Genomic DNA, 20,366 nt, shown 5'->3' with positions numbered 1-20,366 from the left:
ATACTCATGCATGTCAGATTATAGATGGTATACTTCAGGATGATTGGTACAAGGTAATGAATGATATTATCTATTATAAGAATAGAATCTACCTAGTACCCGAATCAAAACTTAAAAGGGATATTATGCACGCTATAAATGATGCACCTTTAGTAGGGCACCCAGGTTTTTTCAAAACCTACAGACAGACTAGAGAGAGATTCTTATGGGAGGGGCCAAAGGATGATGTTTTGCAGCATGTTAGAGAGTGCTAGACTTGTTAGCAAAACTTTTTCTGCAGGTTTACTTCAGCCTCTCCCTATTCTAACCCAGAGGTGGGAGAGTATCTCTATAGATTTTATCACAAGGTTGCCAAGGGTCTAGGGCAGAGATTGCATTTTTGTGGTGGTAGACAAATTGACTAAGTTCGCGCACTTCTTTGCTATTGTTGCGGACTGGTCAGCCTCTTAGGTGGCCAAGTTGTTCTTTCTAGAGGTCTTTCGTCTCCATGGATTACCCAAGACTATTTTGAGTGATAGGGACAATAGATTTCTTAGCACTTTTTGGCAGGAGGTTTTCAGATTGACAGGTAAAGAGTTGACTCCCAGTATGAGCTATCACCCACAGATGGATGGTCAAACTGCAAATAGTGAATAAATGGGTGGAAGGGTATTTGAGAAACTACATTGCAAGTCAGCAAAGAGCTTGGGTTAAGTGGTTGTATTTGGGGCAGTATTGCTATAATTTCACATATCATATGTCTTTTCGATGACTCCCTTTCGTGCTCTTTATGGCTACGAACCACACTCTTTCATTGATTTGGCTTTACAGGACAGTAGAGCTCCCTTAGCTAAAGATTGGGTCCAAGATCAACAGGACATTCTCAGATCTCTTAGAGATAATATTCAATAGGCGTAGAACCAACAGAAGTTATATGTTGACCGATATCGTACAGAGCGGAGCTTTGAGAGAGGCAATCGGGTTTATCTTTGTCTACAACCATATAGATAGAGCTTCCTGAAGAAAAGTGGGTTAGAAAAGCTTAAGCCCAGATTCTATGGACCCTATTGCATCACCAGGAGAGTTGGAGAGGTTGCTTACGAGTTGAATTTACCTGGTGAAAGCCGAAACCACAACGTATTTTACGTCTCATGCCTCAATAAGGCAACTGGTCAGCAGATTGTTCCTTTAGAGGGTTTTCCCCACTTGATGAGGAGAGTAAGCTTGTTTTGGAGCCGATAGAGGTGATTGAGACTAGGGAAAGGGAGCTGCGAAACAAGTCCTTTAGAGAATATCTAATCTGCTGAAAAGATTTTCCTTATGAAGACGCCACTTGGGAAGGTGAACCTATTTTGCAGCATCCGGCATTGAGATTGCTTGAGGGCAAGCAATCCCAGGAAGGGATGACTGTCAAGTCCCCTCTCCTGCACTCGTTCTATGGCGCCGGGTTAATCTACCTCCACATCTGGATAGATTAGCGGCTTTATCAATTAGGATGCTTGCCAATCACAAGGGAGATTAATTTTAAGTTGTCACTTAATGTTTTGAAAGTACTTTAATAAGTTACTTTATGTTTTAAAAAGTCATTTACTTTATAAGGTGACTTAAGTGACTACAGGACGAATTTGGAGTTTAATCCCACATCTCTTATCCCAATGCTTTTCCCTCACTTCGAGGTTATAAATAAGAGACTCCTTCTTGGGATTTGGACCACCACGGATTTATGTTATTAAACAAATTCAAAAAGTTGCTTAATTATGACTTGGCTATTTTCTTGGGGACGAAAACCCTTGAGAAAATATTAGTGGAGTTGGACGCCAATCTGATTTCACCATTTTGTTACAGAAGTTAAAGATATTGAAGGTGTTAGATTTCACAGTTCTCAATTCTGGGACGTTAAATGGCAGTGAGGGGTGTCGGACGGCAAGATGATGTGAAGAGTTTCATCTACAGCAGTAAGGTAAAGGTTATGTGAGCACCTCCTTTCAGTAGTCAGATTTATAGCTGGGATTATCGCAGGCAAAACCACAAGCAGATTTGAGTTTGAAGTAGCGGTCGGGTTGCATTTATCTGCACCCACAAGTGAGAAGAGTTTCCCACAGGCAGTGTTAGATTTGGTAACAGCAGATATATCTCTTGCGGTTGCCATAGCAGGGAAAGATGAGTGTTGCGTTGGAAGGTAACCAGAATATGGCAGTCGGCATTGTGTAAACATCTCCTCCGCCCAGTCTTATTTTAGTACTCCTTCCATGGGGACCTCAAAGCTAAGTACTTAAAGCAGTACAGTCGGGGGGCCAATATATGATAGGTTACAGGCGGCATCTGGAACCAAGATGGGGGCATTGAGAGAAAGTTTGGAGTTGGACCAGTTCCCAGTTGATTCGAACTCCAGTAGCAGAACTGTATGTTAACTCCATATCAATCTTAAATTCTATACGTACACAAATGCTGTCATCAGAACATGGTAACACAGATGATTGAAACTGGTAGCATATTTCCATTCCTTGTTACAGTTTTAATGAATCGAACTCCATTTAAAAATTAGATTGGGAGAGCTCAGTTTCCTTATTACTTGCGTAATTTACTGCATTCCGTCTCTGTTAATAATTAATACAGTAACATGTCAGTAACAAATTGTTCAAGGATTTGATTTCATGAGAAATGTTTGACGTAATTACTCTGAGTCCAAAACCAGTATTTCTATTCAAATCCAGCTGAGATTACTACATTCATAGACAAATCTTATGCTTCGATTTTTTTCAACAAAGATTGCATTTCATGAATTCTCAAAACTTTATCAAGTACCTCATTTTCTCTTCTCAATTCTTATTGGATATTAGGATGTCATGAAGGAGTACCCAAACAATTTTTCAGGCTGCTGATTGAAGACTTCATTCAACATGATTGGAATGTTGCATATGTATTAGTCAAGTTGAAAGGAAGGACTAATAATTCATATTGTCTAAAGTCACATTGAAATGCAATTTTCTAGATGTCTTTTCTATTGTTGATTTGGTAATATTCAAATCTGAACTCTGTTTTGGAAAGCTAGATTGCACCATGCAATTCATCAATGTGTTTATCAATCCTTGAAATTGGATACCTATTCTTGATGTCTATTTGTTTGGAGCATGATAACCCTCACATGACATAGTTCCATTCTTCTTCTTATGTAGAAATATAGAAGTTGCAAAGGGGCTTTTGCTAGGATGAATATGTTTCATCTCAAGGTACTGGTTCAAACCCTAACCTGGTTTGGAGGCCATACCACTGAACTAGGGTAACTAAGCCTTTAGATATTGGGTGGCTAGCTTCATAGACAAATCTTATACTTCGATTCTTTTTCAACAAAGATTGCACCTCATGAATTCTCAAAACTTTATCAAGTACCTCATTTTCTCTTCTCAAGTCTTATTGGATATTAAGATGTCATCAAAGAGTACCCAAACAAATTTTTGAGGATGCTGATTGAAGGCTTCATTCAGCGTGATTGGATTGTTGCAGATGTATTAGTCAAGTTGAAAGGCAGGACTAAGTATTCATAATGTCTAAAATTTAAATTAACATTGAAATGCAATTTTCTAGATGTCTTTTCTATTGTTGATTTGGTAATATTCAAATCTGAACTCTGTTTTGGAAAGCTAGATTGCACCATACAATTCATCAATGCGTTTATCAATCCTTGAAATTGGATACTTATTCTTGATGTCTATTTGTTTAGAGCATGATAAGCCTCACATGACATAGTTCCATTCTTCTTCTTATCTAGAAACATAGAAGTTCCAAAGGGGCTTTTGCTAGGATGAGTATGTTTCATCTCAAGGAGCTTTGTAATAGTTTTTGCGACTTTTAATGCCTTTTGCAATGGTGATAAAGAGTGGTAATAACAAACTTTGTTCCTTCCAGCCCAAACATGTAATCTATCCCTTTGTTTGGTTCTTGTTTGGATGGTATTCAATATAAAACTTTTGTTGTGGTTATGTTATCTGGGCATTTGTACAATGTTTCTCCTTAATTTCTATGGGTAGGCATAATCAAACATCGGGCTACCTAGTCTACTTGGCCATGACAGAATAAAATTTCATTCTTTTGTCCCCAACAACACAAGAACCATTACAATTTTTCCTCAACACCATCTTCTTACCATCACCATGGAACTTTATGGTCTGAAAATTTTGAATTATCTCACCCATTGAGTGGAGTCATTGGACACCCATAACAATATTGGTTTCATCTATGTTCACCGTAAAAAAAGTCATTCTTCTCATCATATTTCCCATGTAAAAGACTCATCTTAGGGATCCTTTTGGTGCATTGAAGAGTAAAGCCCAAGGTTGCATGGAGATAGGGGTACTTTGGGTACATGAACAACTACTTTTCAAAATAGGGGAAGGGGGTACGTCACGTTTTTAAAAATATAGTATAATATTTATAGAAAATTTGAAAATCTGAGTCATGACAATGGTTTTTCAAAAAAAGAACAATGATAATGTTTGTAGATGTAATGTATTGTTTTCTGTTTCAGATTTACATCATGTTTGTAATAATAATATATGCTAAATGTCTAGATGCATAATAGAGAAGACAGACTTTAAATATGAACAAGATGTTCATATAACAATGACATATTGCAAATGATAAATTTCTGACTTGAGCAGTGATAAAGTTAACTGTTAATCGGTATTGTATCAAAGTTTCAGACTAATTACATGTTGGATTAAGCTTGATAAGCATCAAGCTGATACACAAACAAAAAACCAAAACAAAAATCAGAAAACTTAATCAAGGTCTTTAGCTATGATGCTCTCCACTGAGTACCCAATACTTGGGTACGCGTAACCAATACTTGTGGATGTGGGTAACCTAGGTGAAGCCATTAGCAATCTTAGACTAAATCTTTCAAATTCATTTGTTTTCAGCACCATTTTAGAAACAATTCCTTCATCAATGAAATAAGGGTAGTTCTAGAGTCAATCATCTCATTGATTTTTCACCACATAAATCCCATGGATCTTGAAAGGATCGTACTTTAAATTTGATGTACCTGAAAATTGAGCAAATGTACCTTCAACAATATTTTCTCTTCATCAAGATTTTCTATTGCATCTTTTGGATCAAGATGCTATTCTAAAATGCACCTATAACTAGGAACTCAAGGATCCTTGTATGTGAAGCATACTTTCTTGTCAATTCATTTTTGACCTCTTCAATTGAGGAAGTGAACTCTTTGGTTGTTTGTGAGTCTTGTCAAATGGCTTTTTGGTGAGAAATATCTTTTTCTATTTGAATTTTGATTTTTGAATGTTACTATTGGGTATGTAGTATGTTAATATGTTGAATGTTCAATGGTTCTAGTGCATGTTGCAATTTTTTTATGTTGAAGTATTTTAATTTGGTTTCTTCTACTCTGACATTATTTCATAACTAGATTTTCAAGTTCTATATTTATACTATACAATGCCCCTCCCTTCCCCGTTCTCCCCTTGTTGTTGACCCCTAGCTATCCCCTCACCATCCTAAAAATGAGGCCCATTTATCCTATGTCTTGGTACCCGTCTCGGCATGTGGTCGTGCTAGCGTACCTCAGTATTGGTGTTACATTGAAAAATTATGAAAATTGATCAGAAATTTTTGAAGGGAAAAAGTTATGAAAACCCATTAGAAAAATCTTCATGCGGTAAAACATGAGACCTCGTGTTAAAGCATGTAACTTTGGTCTGACAATAACTGTGATATGCACAGTTGAAACTGATGATCATATATATATATTCTGAGCTCATTTAAGGCATGATCGAAACTTACTTTGATTCCTTTGATGTTTAGATCACTATCGATCTATACTTTATATCGGGCTGCAGATCATTATGATTAGTTATACATTGTTAGACTTGTGTTAAGTCTGTAGACAAATTAGGCATGATTAGTTACACCGAACTGGTGTGATTGTGAATGTTCATGTCTCCATTTGAAGACATGTCCATTCATCGTCACAACCTTTCGTGTGATATGTATACTTGATCCACTCGGGTAAACAAGGCATCGAAATCAATTAATGCAAGCACATCGAAAGGATCGAAGGACATTCTGAGTTCAATAATATTGTTTTATCTCTATTATCTTTGCACTAACTTCTATAGATTTTGGAAGCGAATCAGTCCATTGGCATTAGTGTTCTTACCTGCATCAAAATTGTGCATCAGTCTACCATCGAATTGAAATTTGGTAAGAAACTTTACATGGTATTAGAGTAGGTGAACCCAAGCCTGTTCGTACTGAAGCATCCATAGTTGATTAGAATGCCTCGGCAATGTCATATCAGAAATCTGGTTCAAAAGGCGCCTGATGGAATATCAACGTCTTCTTGAATGATCGTAATATCCCAGTGTTTGATGTTTGATGTGTTTCGGCCTAGTGCAAAGAGTATAAGATCAGGCAGATATTTTGAAGAGGTTATTGATTTATTTTTCAAATGCAAAGATCCAATGCATGTGAACTATTGGTCTTGGTTTACAGAACTTATCGTGACATCTACGTGTCCTCCAAAACAAATATGTGAGATGGAGGAGGTTGTGTGAAGGTTGGATAAGGATGGGTCACTAGATGTGGAGAAATCGAGAAACTTTTCTCTTGAGACTCGATCTTGATTGTGTGCTCAAATACAAAAGTAAGACTCGGAGACAAAATTGCACTACAAACTGAAAATGATGCCACAGCTCATGCCATAGACGGTCTACGGAAATTGATTGGCCCAATTTTTATTTTGTATTGAGGTGAGAGTGTAAACATTCTGGTTATATGGATTCAATCCCTATTTGTCTCTAGCTTCTTGCACGAAAAGACTTAGTCTTACAGAGGATATATGTGTGTATTACCAAAGTGAACAGATGATCAAATATCGAGGAGACATAATTGAACATCTTATTAAATTGCCCAGTTTAGTCTAGTATTGCCATAAGCTTTGACAGTAAAATTCACTAGAAGCACTGATAGTTGGAGATGCTCTCAACAACAACGATGATAATTGAGATAGCAGATTATGTATTAATGGTGTTTAGCATTGGAGCTTGGTTAAAACCTAAATCCAAGTTCATGGGCTTCAAGATTGTTGGTCTGATGACTCATTGATCTATTCAAGCTATCAATTTCCTAAAGTGAGAATATTACTTTGCAGACCTATACACAGACACTAACAACACTTATGACTTCCTAATGGATATGCTGAATTGGTCACCAAGTTTATTCTCTCAGATTTGCATGACTCATGAAAACTCCATGAAAGGTGCTAAAGCGTACTCGAGAATTGATTGCAAATAATTGCTCTTGTAGAGTAAGTTATAGATGGATGTCGTGATCAATATAAACTTTGGAGAAGAATCCTTGTCGTGTAATGCACAGATCATATTCAAAATGATCTGAGTACTGGAAAACAAAATTTAGTTGACCTCCAATCAGTCAATGTGGTAGACACACAAAATACTCTAGTCAATGTGGCTTCATCACTCTAAAGAACCATAAGTCAATCATTATAAAGAAAACCATAGCATATGATGGGTTAATATTATAATGATGGAAAGTGTGTATAGCTAGGATATAATCTATCAGTGGATGGTAGAGTCAAAATGACAAATATTCTAGGAAGGATGAAAATTGATTTATGCGTTATATTTCCTATATGGGCTCACCTATTGAAAGGAAATATTTGAATCACAAGGACGAAAGCATATGGAATTTAGATTCAGAGGGAGTCTAGCATCTTCAAGAGGTCTAAATGTCAATGAACTCGAGCTTCAGAGGGAGCAGATGAGTTTAGTCAACTTGTGACAATCTCGATCATAGTGATTGAGAGGGAGTTTCACTGTTGAAGGTGAAACACTTATGAGGTAAACTTGATTTAGTTGATTATTAAACTAGTGATATCATTTAAATGCCTTATGGGCCCTGTGTAAATCATGAGGAAGTGATGAATTCCAAATGATTATCACTTGTATTTGCTAATGTTATTGGAAGATGACAATCTTACAATAACTTAATCTTCTATCATGATCGAGATTGTGTGATGGCTGGAACAAATCAGGATAGATGATTTCTAGCATGGTGGATTCTGTTCCTTAATCTAGATTGTGATAGACATCGTGTGATGGCTGAAACCGATCACAATAGATTATGAATGTTCCTATGGTAAGTACACATTACCTTTGAACAATTTTGAGTTATGGTGAATATCATGAGACTTGATATTCTTGATTAGACCATATCTCTGATATCATATTGAGATGATATCTAAAGCTAGGTATCATGTGTTAGGTGATTCCTCATATCACATGTTAGGTGATATGTAAAACTGGGTATTACGGGTTAGGTAATTCCTCATATCACATGTTAAATGATATATAAAATTGGGTATTACGGGTTAGGTTATTCCTCATATCACGTGTTAGGTGATATGTAAAACTGGGTAGCACGTGTTAGGTGATTCCTCATATCACGTGTTAGGTGATATGTAAAACTGGGTATCACATGTTAGGTGATATGTAAAACTGTGTATCACATGTTAGGTGATTCCTCATATTACGTGTTAGGTAAAATTGTGTATCACGTGTTAGGTGATTCCTCATATGTAAAACTAGGTATTGTATGTTAGATGATACTTCATATCATGTGTTATGTGATCACCAACTATGTAATATGGATATACCATGATCCCTTGTGGTGGATATCATGAGAATTGATATCTTTGTACACACCATAATTGGAAAGAATATCATGAGATTTGATTCTCTTAAATATATCTAGATGATATCTTTTAAATAAGAACTTATATATATGAACTTTGTCTTCCCTAACTAAGAGGGAGTGTTAAAGCATGTAGCTTCAGTCAGAGAATAACTGTGATATGCATAGTTGAAACTGATGATCATATACATATTTTGAGATCATTTAAGGCATGATCAAAACTTACTCTAATTCCTTTGATGTTTAGATTGCTATTGATCTATACTTTGTATCGGGCTGCAAATCATTATGATTAGTTATACATTGTTAGACTTGTGTTAAGTCTGTAAACAAATCAAACAATGTTAGTTACATTGAACTGGTGTGATTGTGAATGTCCATGTCTCCATTCGGAGACATGTCTATCCATCATCACAACCTTTCGTGTGATATGTATACTTGATCCATGCGGGTGAACAAGGCATTGAAATCAATTAATACAAGCACATCAAAAGGATCAAAGGACATTCTGAGTTCAATAATATTGTTATCTCTATTATTTCTACACTAACTTATACAGATTCTGGAAGCGAATCAGTCCATTGGCATTAGTGTTTTTACTTGCATCAGTCTACCATCGAATTGAAATCTGGTAAGAAACTTTACACCTCGCATAGTAAAATAGGACATGCAAGTACATGCAAAGAACATGCAACCCTGAAAAATCAGAGACTTTTGCTCAAATCAATAAATCGTGCAATCAAAATCCTCGACCAGGCTCATGATTTTCAGAAAACATCTTTGAAGACAAATCAAATAAACTCATAAATTACCTGTAATAATTTTTATTTAAAAACAATTGAAAATCAATGTTTAGGAAAAAAATTCTAGATTGGAAGAAGATCAAATTTTTTTGTCAAATTTTATGAAATCCCATTGACCTTCGCTGATACCATGTTATGGTAAATCAATGTTGTGTATTAAATAGAGGAGATGAAAACTCCTTATACAGATTTAAAAAGACGGTATTTATAAAAGTAACAATCGTAAACTAAAGATTAACTAAGATTACCATTAAAGAAACATTACAATATTCCAATATCTATCAACCCTTTTGTAAATGTCATAATGAATCTTCTTTTGGTGATAGTAGGGACCATAACAACAAATCTTTGAAAAACAGCAATGTGCTTCTCAACAGTGCTAGATTGCATGAGTTGGATGACTCAAGAAAATGCACCTCAAGGTCATTTTTATCAACCCTTTCATCAATTTCTTGCTAAACTACTCATATGAGTTTATGAGAGTGTGACCTTGATTAATTAGCCCATAGTACCACTACTCATGGGCAACTCCTTCAAGATGAAAACCAAAAAATTTAATGTTCTCGTCCTTTTCCATGGGTCTCAAGGAGAAGTAAGTATTTAGCTTTGAATCTGTACATGAGCTGTGCTCTTCCCACTTCCATCAAGTGGAAATTTAGTTGGTTTTTGCAATGCAATCTGGCATTCCCTTTGTTGAATTTTGGGTCTATGCTCTTCTCTAGTGCCACTTTTGGATATCTTCTGATTGTTGAACTGATTAAGGGACAACTTAGTCTGAATCTATTGAGGAAGAGATTGGTACTCAGCATAGTGTGAAACGATCTCATCATTGATGGAATTCTTTGTCTTTGGATAAGGTAGGCTGAACCGGCATAACTATAGAATCCATAGTGATTAGAGTGTATATTTCTGGATTCAACTGTCATTTTCAGATAGCTCTCTCACATCCTGATGATGGATCATTGAGTATGATTGAAATGTCAATGCAAAAAAAAAAATTGACAGTTGAATTCATAAATATACACTCTAATTGCTATGGACTGTGGAAATGTAATCTTCTCTGTTGACTTCATAGTGGTTCTAGTGAACTGCTTTATATTTTTGTAGGTTGAGTTTTAGTTCTTGACATACCTTCTTCATCATTTTGTTGTTAGGGCATGCTCATATTTTGTCCAATCTTTGTAATCAACTGTGCCATAATGACCCTCATTACATTAAATTTTCTTTAGCTCAACCATTAGCACTATCACCTATTTTACTCCTTTCGCCTTATTTATTTTACTATGCTCAAGTACTTCTCGAATACCCTTTGGAGTCTGATTTTCAGTACTATTCTGAAGATCTAGGTTCTGGGGCAATTTAAACTCTTTCTGAACTCTCACTGGTGGTATTCGTTTTCTGTCATTGGGATGCATGTGATTAACAGATACTGTATGCCAAGATTAGCCTTAAAAATCACAGTCTGGCTTTATCAGTAGCTTTGTTGCCACTGAACAATGGTAAACCCACTGTATTTTTTTTTTTGAAGTTTTCTTGCAATATAGATATGCATATGCAATGCCTCCACACTTATTAATCACCCAATTGATGATTGGGCAAGGTCATACACTATCTACAATGCAAGAAGATGAATGCGGCAGGTGAACTAGAATATGGAGATGGCTTAATTGACCTAATCAACACCTCTTTCGCTGACTATGTGAATGCAATCCAACCCACTGGTAGAATGTAGTCTGACTCAGACTAATATAGTCGATAATGCGATCTTGTTTAATGCCAAAAATGGCATGTATGAGAGTACAATGATAATTGGCAGTAAATTGAGCAACCCCATAATATGAAATGGATGCAAATGATAATCCTTCAGCAGTATTACTATTCTGAAGTTTACAACGTAGTTAGGAAATGCATCATAATATGATAAGAAACTACCATAATCAAATGTAATATGATAATATCAGGTCTGATCGTAAATGAGCAGTGCTGCAGCACAATAAATTAGTTCACAACACCATATAACAAGGGAGTATAAGCACACAGTCGTCAATGAAACACTGCAATGCCAAACAACAATGACAACATCCCTAACTAGGAGTTTAGTTGATTTTTGAAAGGCTATAGAACAGATTAAAAACTGCACAAGATGCACCTGCAGTATACAGAAAGGTCATCAAACAGGATTTCAGATGAACTCATGGGTGGAATAATAGAACCAAGGGGAAATAAATTATTCAGAACTAATGGAGATTCATATAAAAATATCATGGCAGCGATAATAACAGAGGAGCTGGCAGCTATAATAACAGAGGAACTGCATCTATCATTCCAAGAAGTTATTGATGAGTGCTTAATGCTAAGTCAGTAATGAATTAAAACGAATTAAAAAAGGGGCTCTATGGAAACAAAAGCCATCGATTATCTTTTGCAAAACTATTATCTATACTGAAGGAGACAGTAACGTCAGATGCTGTCAGGAGTAGGACTGAAGCACAGTACACAAAAACAATCGAACTTATTAAAGACAGTGAAAGGTTTTTCAGATGGCAAATACCTTATGAACTTTATCGCATTTCTTGACTCAGCGATGAATATTTTTGACTACTAGAAATATTAAATGAAGCGATCACGATATAAAGTTGATCAATGATGCATTGTAATTAAGAAGATAGTGATAATTAATGAATTAAAATTATAAACTGAAAAGGTGTGATTAAGAAAACAAGGATTATTTTAATGAAGGGAAACATTCTTTAGTATTCAAAAAGTTATGTGTCTAATATTTGGAAAATATATAAAGAAGAAAAATATATCATTGAAAAAAATATGAGAATGAGATATATGTGAGTAGAAGAAAGCAGAACAGAGAAGTTTATGGAAGATAAAAATGAATGAGTAAAGAATAAGAAGGTAAGCAGATTGCAGCAGTAAGATATATTCGAAAAGACAAGAAAGAGTATTGCGCAGATAGAAGAATAAAAGAGTGAGTGTGAAAGTGTGAGAAAAATAGAAATATGGAATGAAGAACAAGTGAGAGGATTAAAAAGAAAATATATAATCAGATTGAAAATCTGATATATGTATATATAAATATCTACATGGAGAAAATAAATAGTATATTCTATTGAAGACACGCTTCAAGAAGTTGAAGAGTGAATAAATTTATGGAGATATATAATAGAGGAGATGAAAATAAAGAGTGGTATTATCGTCCATCATCAGTTGAGTTAGCAACATCATCACGGTGGAAGAACAGTTTGTGTGCAGTGGGCTGGTGCTCATGAAGAGAAGTGGGGGTCGGTGCTTGCGAAGTGTGGGAGTTGGAGCTTCCAGCGAGTTGGTGCCCATAAATATAGGGGTTGGAGCCTCTAGTATGTCGAAGCCTACGATACATTGTAAATGAACAAAGTTTATATAAAATCATTTATTGTCATGGTTTTCTCTCCCATTGTGTTTCCACATAAATCATTGTGTATTTGTGTTCATGAGCATAATTGTTTATTTCAGCATCTAAATTTATTGAAGCAATTGTTTGGATAAAAGTTTTAAATTGGCAAAGTTTTCATTATACTGATTTACCCTTACCTCTTAGTATAATCGTGTGCTCTTCACAATCTACAAGTAGGCTCTCTGAGAGCTTCAAGACCTGTCCATATCTCATCTTGCGATTCACCTACCTTGTGAGGATTTTCTTCACCTCTCCCTACACAACACCAATCTATCCTTGTAAGGGGATGTAGTGAATGTATAAGAATAGGTTTTGAGCATGCTAATGCTATAAATTCACACACACACACACACACACACACACGAGATAGATTAAGGATATGAATATAGTTCTCATTTCACTTTTATTAACAGGTATAAATGCTACAACATATAAATTAGATCACTTCCCTAACCATAGTAGAGGATGATGGAATTATTGTGCTAGGGCGCTTGAAAACCAGTATTCCATCTTGGGATCACCTATCTTAATATATCTTAAAACGTTCTTGTTTCTCCTTAAAAATGATGTAGGTCAAACTAGCCTCAAGCATCTTGTTAGAACATGTCATAATCTTCATTAAAATTTTATAACATTTAGCAATCAAAATTTCCTCAAAATACATTAAATATTTTCATTTTACCAAATGGATCTACTGTAATCTTAGGTTGAAATAATATATCCAGTTAGGAGGGTGAACTGGTATTCGAAGAGGGATTTTGTCTTCAAGAAATATAAACTAAAGTTCATTCTTAGATTAAATTAAACTAAAAAATGACTTAGTAACCTTTCTTCTGAAGACCCTTCTTTTATAACCCTTTTAGAGCTGTTTTGGGAAAAAATCTTTTCTTTTGTGCTTTTTGGAAAAAAAACATTCTTTGCACTTTCTCTTAGTAAAATATTATTAAGTGTTCTGATAATCACTTCATCGCCTTGAGCCTAGCAACACTTATTTGCACGCATAAAACATATTTTTGACAAAAATAATTATTTAAAAATTAAAAAACAGAAAGCTGTCAAATTAATTATAAAATTTTGAAACATAACTTTTGACAACTGCATGTTTAAATTCTTGCCATTTTCCAGTTTCAATTGGCTTATGGAATAACTTTTGAAAAATAAGCTGATGGCCAAACCATTGATCTTGTGAGAGGATACACTACATATTGTTATGGGACTCATAGAGCTTTGTTATTGACTCGTGATTCCTGCTAGTGGTTTATATGGAGCCTTGTATCCGTTACAAACAGCCAGTAACTATTTAAGCTTAATCTTCATGTATTGCCTAAGTATTTTACCTCTATAAGTTTATATAGGTTGGGACTTTGTTGATAGGTGTCTTTCTGTGTTTGCATGGATGTGAGTGTAAGAATGAAAAAAGGTTAAGGTGAAATGAGTCTAGAATTATCAGCTGAAGAAAGTAACACCTTCCGTATGGTTTATTTAAATTTCCTTTCTAAATTGTCTTATTCTTTTAATATCTTGTATTTTAATTGTTTCTATGATATTCCTGGACGATCAAATTGAATTCTTAAATCCTCTATTGCCAATCTGCTCATATTTCAGCGTGGATCCAGGTCTGATTTGTACTTGGTCTAGATACTGGTCTGGTTCCCTTGTGGATCTAGCAAGGGTCATGCCAAATGAGCCCAATTATGCTGAAGAGTTCAGGTATGCTCTGTTGCATACCTAGGTAAACTGGGGTGCATTCAGAGCTACCCAGAGAAATCCTTGACCCAGAAACTGACGATGATGATCGTTATGAATATTCACACGACACTAATTGTTGAATTTTTTTAAATATTGAAACAATGAATGTGTTTCACAATGTTTCAGTTTGACAAATTGATGCTGAAGTAATATATTTATTTTTAATGGTGGTTTTGTTTATTTCTTTTGTGTTGTATTCTGAACTTTTTACATTGTTTTTAGGCTGCAAATATGTACATATTTATGATTTTCATGTGTTTTTTGTATGGATGTGCACAAAACAAATCCATCTCCCATTTTTATTTTGGTTGTTATATTGAAAGAGCTGAATCCCTTAGTCTGAACCAGAACTGAAACTTAGCTGAAGTTTGGTGTGATGTTCTTTATCTTTTATTTTGTTTTTACAAGGTTTTTAATTAGGATAGGCTACCATATAACATTTGTTTCTGTGAAATAATAGTGGGTTCAGGTTTGTCCATGAAAGGGTAATAGATGGATTCTCATCACCAACACCTCTTTTACATGATGTTTTGGATTGTCCAGCACATTTGCAAGACCTCTTTCAAGGATCTTACGAGCCAAATCATCTAAGGATCTTACTAGCCAAGACCTCAACTGGAAAACATGAAATACCGGATGTTCAGATGGAAAGGCAGATTTATCTTGTAGGCGACTTTACCTACCTTTGCCACAATTTCAAATGGCCCATCCTAGTGCCGCACAAGTGAAGAACCGATACTCTTAGGTGTCTTAAACTGGTTCGGATTCATCCTCAATAGTACCTTGTCTCCCACATTGAAATCAACATTGCTTCTCTTTGGATCAACATAAAAATTTGTTGATTTCTTTCTGTCGATGAAAGACCTCTAGTCTTTTCTTGGTCTCTTCTTTTTGTTTTGTCTGTTGCTTTCTTGTTTCCTCTTTCTTGGACACCGTTTGGTGCTCCTACTGGGGTTGGTTTTTCTGTTTGTATATTTCCGGTCCTTTAGACCCCTTTATTGGTCTCTTGTTGGACATTACTAAATTTATCTTATCTTATCTATTAGCCAGTGCACATAATTTGAATTTAGAGCTTTTACAAAACACATTTCTGGGGTTGATTGTTCTGAATGTTCTTTATGGGTGATTGTCATCTTTTATTAATTTTCTTTGATGCTCAATTAACAAGATTTTCCATGCATTTCTTGTTTGGATGTTACAGGCATGTTTCCTAATCACATTCCAAACCCAGAGGATAAATCAGCTATGGCAGCAATAACTAAAGCAGTTCATGAACATAAGGCTGATTTAGGAATAATATTTGATACAGATGTTGATCGGTAATGGGTTCTTTTTTCAGAAACTTTATGCTCGTTCTACATGAACTATATTATTTAAACTGGGAAAAGTCACATTCCTTATTCAATTCATTAAGTTTTTATCTGTGAATTCAGGTCTGCCGCTGTAGATTCAACTGGTCGTGAGTTTAATAGGAACCGTTTGATTGCCCTGATGTCTGCAATTGTTCTAGAAGAAGTAAGATGTGTTCTGTTGTAGCTCTATAGACTGTTATGAATAAATGTTTTCTCGGTGTTGAATTGAGTTTATATGAGACATTTTTGTTTATTCTTTTTTTGTGTACCCAGCATCCAGGGACAACTATCGTGACTGACAGTGTCACATCTGATGGATTAACTACCTTTATTGAAAACAAGCTCGGTAAATTCATTTTGTGTATTTGAATAGTTACCTGAGAAAATCACACTAATTAATGGGGTTTAAATCAATATTGCCTTCATTTTCACAGGGGGTAAGCATCACCGATTTAAAAGAGGATATAAAAATGTCATTGATGAAGCCATTCGTTTGGTGAGTTTGGTTGTATTTATTAAATTAATCCGTGGCAAACAGTTATTTTCTATGTTTCTTATGACAGCTTAACTAATATCCATATGAAAAAGTTTTTATGTTTATTGTTTTGATTTAAGGAAAACACATACTTCATGAATCAAATATATTTGATTCTTGAAGATGAACATCTTCTAACATGCAGGTCTTAATGCGGACTAAGTTATCTGTCATTTCCCTTAGATGCTTTGTTAAGTTGGAGCAATCTATGGGTGAATTTCTTAAGGTTGATGTTTTACTGTTCTACCCTATTTCAGTACCAATACTGACAGTTTTGACTTTCTATTAAATGGATCTCTCCATGTTTGGTTACTGTTGGTTATAGGTGGGTAGGGGATTTGCCAAGGATCACACGATCATGGCAATGATCTGTTATGTTAATGATTTTAAAATAAAATTAGATTTGTTTTCAAGGTATAGAGTTTCAGTTCAAACTCTAACAGATACCCAATTCAAATTTAATTTCTTGTTAAGGTATAGAGTTTTATTCCAAATTTATCACATTTATACATTGTAATTTACAAGAATTGTAGCCTTGATACGGTGAGCATTTTGAGCATGTTTAGCAAATTCTCAAAACCTTTCATTGTCACTAATTGGATGCCAACTTGGAGAACAGTAAATTCCATATGAGAGGTATTTAGTATTTAGGCTATATTGTTCACGAGGATGGACTTCACATGAATCCATATAAGATTTACATGATTCTATATTGGCATGTTCCAGAAGCTTTAGAAATATTTGCATCTTTTTGGGGTCCCTCCATTTTTCACTTCAAGATGTGTTTTGCTTCTCGCACATTATGTGGCCCTTGAACCATGCAAGGTACCAAGGCAGACTTGTTTGTACAAGTTACAATGAAATGAGTTAAAGAGTTGAAGTGGCGACTTTTTGCAATGCCTATTCTCCTTCTAGGAACAAAGATACATAGTTTACTCCTGGAAAAATCTTCACAAGATTCAAATTTCAACACAAATTATTCGTGCCACATCTTAGAGACAAGAAATGCCAAATAGGAGTGCTGTCATGACAAACAAGATGAACCCATTAAATGGTTGGCAATAAGTATGTCATATAGAAAACATCATTGAAAGATTCTAATAGAAAGATGTCACCACTTTGTAGTCGGGCTCATACTTTCAGCAAGAAGGTGGGTTGAATTCCTTCTAGCTCAAACTTTCACTTTATCTTCATTTTTCATATCTTTAACATGGAAGTTCTTCAATATTTTCTCTTCAGTTGGCTAGATTCAATGTGATAGACATCTAGAGGTTCAAATCAAACTCGTATGATAGTACATTGGCATCTATTGGTTAAATTTTTTGGAAGTCACTATGACCACAACTTACAAAATTGTGACTTTAGGAAATGCCTCATGAGATTTCTTTCTCCTCTCAGCATTAGGGGAGACTCCCTTTTAACTGTTAGTGGCTCCGATAGAAGTTTAACTGGAAATTACAAAAAGGGTTAATACTCTTAATCAATTCTTCTTTTTTCAAGAATGATTTGCGATTTCAACTTAACAAAAAGGTTTTATTGCTACGATAATACTAGTGGCTCGGGGGTTGGCATAAGAACAACTCCAAAGATAATAGTCTACTTTTATATTTTGTGGAACATGTACAGGAACCCAAGGTCTCTTGTGATCATCTTGAATGAGGATTGAACAAACCATAAGGCACAAAGTCTCTTACCGAATGCTCACGGAATTCTTTGAAACTACTTAATATTGAAACCCAAAGTCTATCAACCTTAAGCACTTGATGCCACTATCAATTATAACAATTTATCAAGGTCACCGGGAGATGGGGAGACTTGGAGGTCTCTCGTATTGGTACTGGTACCAGTACGACAACTTTTCAAAAATAGGAGACGGGGGTACTTGGAGACGGCAATTTTTTTTAGTAGTTTAAAGAGTCTAATGCTAAATACAAAATTTGAAAATAGTAATACTATAAAGCTAAAAGACTAAAGTAAATAATAATAGTAATGTCACATTAATATAGAGTCAAATATTTCAAAACTCACATAATCACGATACTGTATCTCAGTGGTCTTAATTTTTCATTAAAAATATTAGAATGAGGGCTAAAATATATAAAATTATTTAATATTATATTTTGCATTTATATTTTATCAGGAGACTTCAAGCAGACTTCACTTTTTGGATTAGGAGACTGAGAGACTTCAGGAAACTTCATGAGTCATGAAGTCTCCAACATATTTTGAGGTCTCCGGAGACACGAAAAGTCTCCCATATGCGTCTCAGTCTCCGAGACGCAACTTTTAGGGGGGAGACGGGTCTTCCTGTAACCATGCAATTTATCCTCTTGCAACACAAAGTCTTCAAAAATTCAAATTGACTTTGAACAATAGGCAGCTCAAAGTCTGCACAATTGAATTCAAATCCCTCTTGAACAAAGCATTAAAACTTGCAATCAACTTAAGAAATTTTCTTCACATAACAACTTGAATTGGCACAAAGTTTCAAAACAACCTTCCTTTGTTATTAAAAGCAATTGGATTTACATCTAAGGTCAAAGTCTTAGAGTGCATATACAAACTGAAAGAGTTTTCTTGTATTATCAAAAGGTGATTATTTACGATAGGCCCGCTCCTTTATATAGGAAAAGAGTGGAGAGAAAGGTGGAGAAAGAAGGGGAAAACCCTTAACAACCTTGACTTATTCTCCAATTAACTAACTTTGACTTAGTTAATCTATAAGGCTTAAAGAATTTGCAACATGATTACATGCTACAACTTTGCATGTGATACTATCACATGCAATTGCAATTTTTTTTTAACATTACACATAATCTATCAAATACAAATTTCAAATACATGACGAAAATATTCTAAGTGCCTGACAAGACACTACTTATATTACATCATACTTTATTGATCCCATGCTGCTACAGGATGCCCGATGGTTGATATGTTCTGGTTTGGTGAAAGCATCTTGATTTGGAATAGGAACTTGCATCCTTGGTTGTCTTGTATCATAATGGTTGTTCATTGGAAATTATCTTTATTTCTTTCCATTTCTGTCTTGAAAGCATTCTATGTCTGAAAACATTTCATCTCTCATCCCTTTCTTTGTATGATTGCATCATGTTGTCGCTCTTTTTAGTTTCTCAAAAAAGCCATAAGATGGTCTTTGAAGCTCAAACTTTGCAGATCTCGAAGAGTATACAGATAGGATATAAGTGGAAGATCTTTGAGAAACAAAGGGTGAAAGATTTTAAGCAAAACTAGCTCTTCAAATGACGGAAAAAACTCAAAACTGGGATTTTCTAGAGGCACTACATATGAGCGGACAACAAGCTTAGAGCAAGAAAGTGAGCTCCATATGTGTATATATACAAATGGGAAGGTTATTTACTCATAAGTGTGGTTTTTATGGCCCATTAGAAAGCACTTAAAACTCACAAATGGGATTTTTATGTCCATTTGCAGTCTTGGGAAAAGCATGAAAAACATATGTTATGCTCTTGAGAGTGAGTTTTTAGCTTGCATTTGCACAGCGGGAAAGTGACTTGCTCCCTTAAAATATTTCATAATCATAGAACGTGGGTTTTAATTCCAACTACACATGCAAATTGAAATGAAATCCTTGCATATGCAACATGGAGAATTCAGCGAGAAGTAGAAGGATCTTCAACAAAAATAAAATCATGCAAATCTGAAAATGAAATGGAAGACTTGCATTTAAAAAAATATATACAACACATTGAAAACAAAGGCCTAAAATAGCACAAGAAAAGCTTACC

The 20,366-nt window shown here is 35.1% G+C and overlaps 1 protein-coding gene across 3 annotated transcripts in view; it reads left to right on the top strand.

The window, feature by feature from the left end:
- The window catches only part of LOC149528917 (phosphoglucosamine mutase family protein), a 138,227-nt gene that overhangs the window by 95,072 nt on the left and 22,789 nt on the right, over window positions 1-20,366 (top strand). For all 3 annotated transcript variants that reach the window (XM_089811360.1, XM_089811359.1, XM_089811361.1), the window contains 4 exons: window positions 15,911-16,028; window positions 16,143-16,224; window positions 16,335-16,407; window positions 16,496-16,557. In XM_089811360.1, the coding sequence (XP_089667486.1) occupies window positions 15,911-16,028; window positions 16,143-16,224; window positions 16,335-16,407; window positions 16,496-16,557 (335 nt within the window). The remainder of the gene's footprint in view (window positions 1-15,910; window positions 16,029-16,142; window positions 16,225-16,334; window positions 16,408-16,495; window positions 16,558-20,366) is intronic.

Source organism: Cupressus sempervirens, chromosome 11, assembly GCF_028749045.1.
Source record: "Cupressus sempervirens isolate cs-2001-9-10 chromosome 11, ASM2874904v1, whole genome shotgun sequence".
Taxonomy (NCBI): Eukaryota; Viridiplantae; Streptophyta; class Pinopsida; order Cupressales; family Cupressaceae; genus Cupressus; species Cupressus sempervirens.
This window is presented reverse-complemented; position numbering and strand designations above follow the sequence as displayed.